Below are 10,000 nucleotides of genomic sequence, written 5' to 3'. Positions count from 1 at the left end.
GCACTCTAGGTAGGAAAGTACATAATGTTGTGTATCACTTCACAGCTGAAAGAGGGAGAAAAAAAAGAACCAGCATTTTTTATATGGCACTAATTATATTTAATTAAGTTATGTCTTAACATTGTTTTTTTCTGTCATCCTGACCATGATGCTTGGTCACTATTCTTTGTAGACTTTTAAACATGCCCCATATATAAACTGGAAAGCTGGCCTATCCTGTCTGTCATGATTTCTTTTCCCTTGTCTCTACAGATGAAAACATTACCAATCTTTGTACTGCAGCCTGTGTTGTGTTTGCTGGCGTCCGCCGCATGCAGGTTAAAGAACACTTGTCTGCTGGCTGGAATGTTGTATTGTAAACCTTCTGGTTTAAGCACAATAAGTCAAATCCTTCCTACTCAAGCTGACTTAGGACTGGTGGAATGATAATTAATTTTGCAGACAAAATACCCTAAAGTTTTGTTATATGTTATTGCATTCTGACATTTAAAAAAACTATCATGAAGAATAATGTTAAATGCTTTGAGAGATCTATTGGTTTCCTTACTTAGAGACCTGAAAATGGTTAGTTTCTGTCAACACTTGTTTCACAGCAAAGTTCCAACTTTTCATAAGCATTTTGACACTTATTGAATCATGTCAGGGCCCAAAATTTTCTTTAAGTCTTGTCATCTTTTTTTCTAGCTATGTAATGACATTTTCTGATTTGTCTTTAAATGTTGAAGCATTTTTTAAGCCAAAAGCTGTTTTTACTCAGTAGTCAAAGTGATCTTGCATGCATGAGCACCTATAAGTTAATACCACCTTACAAAGACAGAAATATAAACCATGGGTTTTTGTGTCTGTAGTTGAGGGATACCAAAGAAAGCATATGGGTTTAGGTTTTGTTATAAATACAGAAATTTACCGTGAAGAAGATTCACTGTACTTTCTTAAACCATTGCATATGTTTCCTAGCATTAATATAGTTTCACTTAATGTGAAACTTCTTGAGCCATTCAGAATACCTGAAAAGAACTGTAGCTAATTGGAATGTCCTCAACGTACTTTAAAAATATAAACAATTCCAGTTGGATTTAAAAAAAATGGTAAGGGTGAAAGTGGCTTTTTGTAGCTTTAAGTCATTTGTTGAAAGTTATTTGTCACTTCACCCTAAATCATTTCCCTGATTAGCCAAGTGAAGCCAAACCGGTCTTTTCTGTCCTAATCCTCTTTCTTGGAGCCTCTGCTTGTTTTTCTTCTTTTACATCAGGCTTCTAGGTAAACTATTTTCTGAACAGAAGTTGCAGGTCACTTCATAAACCAGGCACTCTTCAAAGTTGTCATAAGCATATTACAGAAATACAGACTACTAGACTGGGATAGAGTACCTTATTAATATTTCATTTTGGTACAATATACTTGCATTAACTCTCTTAACACAGGTATCATATTGTTTCAAGTCAGAGAACCTGAAACATTGCAACAAAGATTAGACTAAGAGCAAAGCCTTGAAAACTACAGCCATTAGTCCTGTCATCCCCTATAAAGTTAATGGGTTGGAAAAATGGTCAATCTTTGGACTAAAAGTTGATATTTAATTGAAAGAAAATGTTTTTTAATTGTAATGGGGATTTTGCATTAGCGTGAACATGAAAAGGTACTAAAAGATCTAATGCAAGGTTATGTATTGATTTCCATCTTAACGCTAGTATAAAATGAAGAAATATTTCTATTTCATAAACAAACTCTCCTATTCAGCATCATGACTTCTTATTTGTTTTAAGGGCACAGTAAACAGACTTGAGTGAAAAGAAGAAATAACATAATATTCTAGGACAGCTTGTGCTGATGTATAGGACAAAAAGCCATGACACTGCTGTAAACCCTGATTGCTTCTGTACCAGAATTATCAAGATGTTATGTGTCACTTTCACATTTTCCAGGGTTATTTGGTTGAGGAAAGCAAGAGCATCTGTAAACCTGGCACTACACTGCCTTAATCAAAATGGTTTTACTGATCATGGATTATAACAAGAGACCTGACATAATGGATGTGCAAAGTCTGCCCAAAGAATTAGCATCACTATAGGCTAGATGGATGGACGTATTCAGGAAACGTAGTTTTTCTTGAAAAGGAAAATGCTTAAGCTAAATGAGTTTAAATTCTTATTATTAATAATACTTAGAACACTACATTGAATTTGGGAGATTTCATTTTCCTTTTAATACAAACTTATGTAAATCAGGTTCTTTTAAATCCTATACAGTTTTCTTTAATAATAAGCCATTGTTTTGACATTCTACTTAATACACTAATAAACAAAAATTTGTCAGGAGTGATACCTACATACAATTTGCAAGTCAGTGTAAGTTACTTAATTTAAAACTGAAAGACAGAGAAAGCATTGCAAATACTTTATGAATAGTATTGCCATAATTCTATTATAAAAGTTATTGTAATACTGAGCGGGTATGGTCTGCTGTTAAGGTGCTTCTGTTATATACCCTGTAGTTTGCCATTTGTAAACACATCTTTTGATGTTGCTGCCAACATCCTGGCAACAAAGCAGTGCAATTTCAAATGAGCTAATTAACTTAATTGTTGATGAAGCATGAAACAGTTCATTCACCCTGTTAGCTGCACCATGACAACATAAGAGTCTCAGCCCCCGAAGTTACTCATCTATATAAGCCTATCTGTAGCTTTCCATTAAGATCTATTGCATGCCAAATGGGTGGGTATGGCTCTTCTAACAAAGACCAGTCCATAATGTACATAGGTAGCAAATCAGTGCTGTTGTTGAAAATTCAAATGAACACAGAAATACTAGTAAATACTTTGAAATAAATAAAAAGGAAAAATTGCAGAAATCCATTGCAGTCTGAAGCTGCAGATGAAAAGGAAAAGCTGTGTCACTTCCTAAATGCTAAGATTTAGAAAATAGCTGGCTAAACCAAATGCTGAAAAAGCAATGACATCACTTTTCATTCCTGAAAGGTGCAAACCCACCTGTACACTGTGGGTTTTTTAAGTATCTTGTGCACATGCAAGAATAAAAGCAAAAATAGATTAGCAAGTAAGAGTTAAATGGTCATGCTTAGGCCTTTGTGCTTTTTTATTTATACTATACACAGTAATTCCCACTTCACACAAACTGTCAGAATTTAAAATGTGCTTTTTCATACTCCTACTATCCAATATAAAATCTAAAGCATCTCTTCAAATTTTCTGAGGCTCCATTTCAGTAAAGGATAATAAGAGGATTAAACACTGTGCTATTGAAAGGCCTGCAAAAGTGTTCGACATGAAAGAAAGGATAACAATTTGACCCTCTGCCGATAGCCTCGATTATCCAGTTGCATGAAATACACACAAAAAAAATCTCTGATATGGTTTACAGTAAAACTTTGTTTGCCGTCTTTCACTTTCCCTTGCCTTGAACCATTTTGTACCAACGAATAAAAATCCACCTACTTTAAAAATTGTCCAAAATCTTCACAAACGCTTTCACAGCCAGGCCATTTGCAAACTCCATGACCATAGAGAGTATGGGAGGCCCCAGTCTCCTCATGTGACGAGCTGTAGCAAAAGAATAAGGCATCAGATTCATCTCAAAAGCCATAATCGTTGGAGGCTGCTAGCGCCTGTCAGGTTACGATCAGTGACAAACAGGTCAAAACAGGTCAATTTAGCTCAGAGCAGTCAGAAAAATTTAATCGTTCTATTGAATAGTTCAACTGCCAAGGCTAGATGATGTTCCAATTAGAGAAGAAATAGAGCCAAAGATGACTGTTAATAAAGGATGAAAAAATAAGATGACTGTATAATACCATATGCTAATTATGCCATATGACCTTGGTGTAACATTTACCTATAAATAAAAAATACACTCAGAAATGATCAATTCTGAGTATAAATATTGAAGACTGACAGTCAGAATTTCTGAATATTGTGAATGTTCAAAATAATATTTGAATTTTTTGTTCAATGTGTATAAAAATAAAGTTGCTTCCATTAATAAATATTTTTGTTCACAAGCATTGCTTTCATTAACTATGTGGCTTCATAAATATCCCTAGCTGTACTACATGCCTTTTTCTGGAACCTCTGCAATTGTTTCATCCATGATGAGTTATCAAAGAAATTCAGGGAATTATTCCGTGGATGTAGGTGACATACTGAAGCAAAGAACCATTCTGTGAGATATAAACAAAAAAGTGATACTAACTAAAAGTAGTACTACAAAGGTTTTGAGATTTTTAAATAATACAAAATAATGATTGAAAACTGCTCTCACAGTCATATGAGCATGAGAGAGACTTAAATCATAGTCTCCTAAGTATTAAAATAATTAAATGGAAAATTTTTTGAAAAAACAATTACTTCCAATTTAGGTTATATACATACAATTAAATTTCATCTTATATTGAGATGTAGTATATCTCACTACAGTAATATATTTAATGGTAAGTGTTACAGATATTACATACTCTTGTATTTAAACCATTACTTGAAATTAAGGAACAGTAAATAATATCTGTCAACGTGTCTAAAAATGATTTTAATTTCATCCATATGATGGAATTCCACTGTATTACACTAACAACATGGAAAATTTATAGGAAATATGTCAACTTCATTACTGTCATGCATAAAAGACAGAAAATTTAGTGGTTCTTTTCACAAGAAATAAACAACATGAGAGATGTTTTAATATACTGTTTTGAAGCACTTTTAATATAGAATCTTTGCACTGAATTACAGCCTTGACAACTCATATAGATATACTTTGTCAATGAAACCAGGAGTGTGATTCAACAGTAAGGGCCTGACTGCCAGGTGTGTTAAACATGAATGAAACTATGCACCTACAAAAAGTGCCCACAAATGAGCATTTACACCCCTACACCAGCCCACTTGACTCTGTGATTAACTTTTACCCAAACTATCATAAGTTCATGAGTTATAAAACCACATGCAGGTAATTTTGTTGTGTCTGCACAGTTTGACATCATTACTGAAAATTATGCCCTACTGATAAACAATTCTGGAAGATCAGGTTCCACGATGTCTTAAGTAACCTCTATAAAGTGCTATTTTTTTGATTGGAAATCACGTGACTTAAGATGTTACACAACCGCTTCATGTCAAATGAAAAGCACAGTTGAAATCCCATCAGAATTACCTGTCTCGCCTTGCATTTAGAACTGAAGACTGTCCATTCACTATGGAATGATGAGTTATTGGTGGTGATGCTTTGGAAGTGGTGGAGGAGGTAGTAGAGGAGGAATTGTTAGTAGTGAGGTCTAGCCCTCCATGTTTAATGCCATTGTCTTCCATACTGTGAACTCCAGTCACTTCTTTCCATAACTGCTGAATCTCAGCAGGACTTAAGCCAGCTATAAAATGAAAGAGAGCCCCACTAATATAACAAAATAAAGAGTTTCATATAATGAGCTCACTGTTATTAATGGATTAATGCCAACAATAAAGCTGATGCTGTTTTACCAGCACAATCAACATGTAGTAAAACATAAATTCATAAAGTCATAAATCCATAAATTCATAACCATAAAACAAAAGAGAGCTTAAAATTGCTCTCTACTCCACTTGCAGCCTGGGAACTTGTAGTTTCCAGGATTCATCCTTGGTCACAAAAAGCATGTTGAATGTATTCATACGTATGTGTTACGGTTGTCTGGCTCAAGTTTGCATGAAGTCATGGAAACCTACAACACAATATGCTTCTGCCTGAAGTAAAGACTTCAAAACACAGGCAAGAGAAGGGCTGTGAGCATTCTCTTATCTTGGCACTGAAGATGCAGCTAAGATAGGAAACCAGATTTTGAAAGATGAATAGCTCATCAGAAATATATACAAGTTCTGTCAGTGCCAGACCTTGTAAGTTTGACATATCACTTTTGAAAAATACTGATTAAATGCAGAAAAGAATATGAGGCCCAGAGATCTCGTGATTTCAAAGCCAGGTTCTTGAGGCTGACATGGTTTGTTCCAGAGGTATCTCAAAATCTGTCTTCTCTATTTCATCTAAACAACCAAAATTAGGTAACATGGTCATGGTATCTAGATGTACTGGAATGCAAAAGATTCAAAATACTGATGCTGTTTCAATCAAAATATTGTGCCTTTTTTTTTTTTTTTTAATTAAAGAGCTCACATTTCTGGTCCTGAAAAGTACTAGAAAGCATCTGTTCATTCAGGTTAATAAGATACAGTAGAAAAGTATAAAGACTGTTTTTTTCTGTTAGGCAAATCTATTTATTAGATAATGTTTTATTTTGAGAACATATAAACTCAGACTACTGAATGAGATTCAACAAAAAAATTATGAAAAAAGCACAGGAAGTTCTTTAATTCTTCTCAGTAGCTATCTCACCATGAAGTATTCAAAACTATTAAAATAGATTAGTAGTTATTTACAGAAATATTAATTTCTGGAGGAAGTATTAAACAAAGTGGATGGTGGGGATTTTTTTTTTTAATTATGAACCAGCTCATTCTTAGATTACTGCTTTGAGTCCTGCATCTTTACCTTAGATACCAACATCCATTGGCAAACTCAGATAAGGAAAAAGTAAAAAAGAGTTGATTGCGAGACCTAAAACTGGACTTTATACCATATTTGTATAAAAAAACCCTTGCTTTTTAGGAAGCTAGCAAAGAAGCCAGGCTCTAATTTATTGCATTAGAGATGGGAGTGATGGTAATACTGGTTTTAATTGTTTAATGAAGGTAAGTAATTACTGCTGAGTTCATGAGGTATGTTCCAGCAACACTGCAAAAAACCCACTTTAGTGTTGTAAATAACAGTTACCTGCAAATGTAATCACAAATCAAAATGAAATAATGTATTCATTTAGGTGGCATGATATACAAAGTACATTATTTACTTTAAAGTCTTCCTCCCACTGTTACAAAAATAAACTAATTCTGTACTGAAAAAAAAACAAACCCAAGAATAAAAACATCTGTTTAGGTAATCAGATACCATGTCTTCTAGTGAGAGGAATTTAATTTGAGATCATCAAACTTTGGGTGCTGTGTGAGGTGAGTAAGAGCTGCCCCACAAGCCGAGTGAACACAGGAGGGCTGGGAGCAGCTGCAGCCATGGCCTCTCCCTGGGCAGGGATGTCCTGCCCATCTGGTCCTGCCCTAGCTCACCTAGGGCTTTTCTAAAGCAGGAAGAAATTTCTAGGCTCAGGCTGGTTAACTTCATCACTTCTTCAGAGGACGCTGAAAGGCTGCCTTTTAGGATAAAAGGATTACGGGACTTAAAAAGTATAAAGTTAATAAGCGGATTTGTAATTAATTGTAAATTATGGCAATTTTGTGGTTTCTGTGTCTAAAAAAGTCCAACTCTCTTTTTACTAGAGGCTTCTGAAAAGGCTGACAGACATTTCAGTCTGGATGTAAAAGTAGGGTAAGTTTTAAAGTTTTGTTGCCTGTGACAACCCTTAAAATGCCCTCCCCACAATATATTTAAGGGGAAAGGATCAAAAAGAGGACCAAGAGTGGAATAAAAATTACGAACTATAATAAAAAGGTCAAATACTGATTTCCTATGAAATTTACAAACACCAAGAATTCGGGAATTTTAATATTACTTTCGTAACTCTTTTAACTTCTACCTACTCTATTTTTATGTTTCAATAAATGTTTAATAAAACCATCACTTATAAAAACCATCCATTTTTCCTTTTCCAACATGGACCAATCAAGACTTGGGGTTTTGGTGGTTTGTGTTTGTTTAGTTTGTCTGGGCCTTTTTACTGCTGTGATTTACAGTTCTTTGCATTTAATTAGCATCAATACAACAATACATGGAAATAACTCACAGCAAATCGCTGGTTTTGGATACAGCACAGTGAAGAACTGGCCACAAAATAGATGCTAAAACACCTATTCATCTTATTTGTGATACCTGACCATCAAGAAAATATGGGAAACACTCCTGTTCTTTAAAGGCAGAAACAATACTTGAAGAAAATACTGTTTAAATATGCAAACTTCACAGATGTACTTGTAAGAAGCATATTTTCACACTTTGCCAATAATAATTTGTGGTTTATAGGACTCTTTATGACCAATAACTTACAAACATAAATACGTTGTGCTACTTTCAGTGTTCTAGCCATCCATGTAACTATATATTCATATACAGTTACATGGATGGCTATATATCCATATATATTTTAACTATAAAATTTTGTAATTTCTTACTTCTTTATTACCAATCTTTTTTTGTTGTGAGTTCAGCTGGACTTAATTCTTGGAGTAAAAGAAAGCTCTTTAAAAGAACTGTTTATTCCTAAGAACTATTAAAATTTTTTTTTTCTCTGTTTTTATACTAGCAGATGAATGAGTGTTGCATTAAAAAATGAATATCAATGCAATTGGGTAGGAGTGCTGAGGGAAATCTATGGGGATAGCTTAATGTGAGAGAAAACCTGAGGAATTTCTCTAGCAACAGATGGCACAAGAGGAGATTGCAAAAGGTAAAGCAGTTCAGAGGGAAGCTGTGTTTCATGCTTTTTTTGACTCTGGTCCAAGCCAATCCTACAAAAACAAGCATTACCAGTCTCTCATCTCCAGATTTATGAATCAACTTGTCTCCCCACTGCTGTTCTATTTGGTGTAGTAGGACTCGTTTTCCTTGTAGCTTTCATGACTTTAGAAATGCTTGTGTCATAGCTTTTATACACAATGAAATTAATACACTTATTTGTAATCTCTGATTTTCTCATTGTTTTGGTTTATTTTTTGTTTGTTTTGGTTTGGGGTTTTGGGGGTTTTTAGATCATTGTCTATATGCTGTGTACTCTGCTTTTGCTCATCTGATTTCTGAGGCTTTGATTTCAAAGGAAATCAAAGGAGGAACAAGTTACATGCATAAACACCCATTAAAAATAATGTTACCTGTCATGAACATAGCCTAAACAATGCTCATTTCAGGACTGGGGTATCAAAAATCAGATTATTGTATAATTTTTATGACAGACACTTAGCTCAACTCTCTATGGTAAAACAAACAGAGACACATACCTCACAGGTTATAGACAGAGTCCCCTAGATGGGAAGACTGACCTTATCTTAAAATGTAAGCAGCATTTATCTCCACGCTAATTTATGTTTCAAAATTGTGTGCCCTATTTTCTTTCAAGTAGTAGAGTTTGAGCTCATTTTCATCATTGAGAAATCCTGATCAAAGTGACAAAAGGAATTTTTTTTTTTTTTCAAAAAGACTTTACGGTTATTTGTCAGTCAAAGTTCATTACTATTGGAAATACCACCTTCAAAACTTGTTGTTCTATTTAACCTATTTAATACAAAGGAATAGAAAAGGAAATAAATCCTAAAGGCTTGTCCCTAAATTCACTTGTCATAACTTGATGATTCAAAGTGCTTTTCAATGCCAAAGACTTTATTTTCTTAGAAGAAAAAGAAAAGAAAGTGAGCTTTTGAATGGCTTTAATATCACTGTCGAATGTATTTTTTACCCGTTTGTTTATATTAAATGAAATGACATTCCACTAAATCAGATTTCAGGGATTCCTCAGAAAAAAGCAATGATGCTTGAATTGTGCTGCTATTAGAAATTGTTTTCAGCACATAAGCTCAATAAATATGCACCTTTCATCTAGGAAAAAACACTAAAAAGCTGTCTTTATTTTTCCAAAAGTATATGCTACAAAATTTATCAGCATTCAGAAAATTAGGTAATATGAATAATAAAGTTTCAATTACAAAGTATGCTTCAGTGTCATAATGGGAAACTTCTGAAGTTCAGATGCAAATGGAATGGTTAAAAAGTTGTGAATTTAGAAATTTCTCCAATCACGTATTACTGAAATACCTTGTGGCAGAGACTGGACAGGAAGAGCAGACTGGCCAGGTGGGATGGAAATGAGTCCCTGACGCTGAAGGTTCAGCAGATGTTGCTGCTGCTGAAGTTGTTGCATCTGGAGGAGCTGCTGCTGGAAGACAAGCTGCTGGGCT

General features: G+C 34.3%; 1 protein-coding gene across 10 annotated transcripts in view; it reads right to left on the bottom strand.

Moving 5' to 3' along the window:
* FOXP2 (forkhead box P2) overlaps positions 1 to 10,000 on the bottom strand; it is a 406,074-nt gene that overhangs the window by 49,832 nt on the left and 346,242 nt on the right. For all 10 annotated transcript variants that reach the window (XM_071423678.1, XM_071423677.1, XM_071423679.1 and 7 more), the window contains 3 exons: positions 9,858 to 10,000; positions 5,169 to 5,382; positions 3,458 to 3,562 (listed from right to left, as the gene is read on the bottom strand). The exon at positions 9,858 to 10,000 is cut by the window's right edge. In XM_071423678.1, coding sequence (XP_071279779.1) covers positions 3,458 to 3,562; positions 5,169 to 5,382; positions 9,858 to 10,000 — 462 coding nt within the window. The remainder of the gene's footprint in view (positions 1 to 3,457; positions 3,563 to 5,168; positions 5,383 to 9,857) is intronic.

The sequence above is a fragment of the Agelaius tricolor genome, unplaced genomic scaffold (genome assembly GCF_023055355.1).
Source record: "Agelaius tricolor isolate 1412-34295 unplaced genomic scaffold, bAgeTri1.0.p SCAF_3, whole genome shotgun sequence".
Classification (NCBI taxonomy): domain Eukaryota; kingdom Metazoa; phylum Chordata; class Aves; order Passeriformes; family Icteridae; genus Agelaius; species Agelaius tricolor.
The sequence above is the reverse complement of the archived record's forward strand: the minus strand, read 5'-3'. Positions and strand labels throughout refer to the sequence as shown.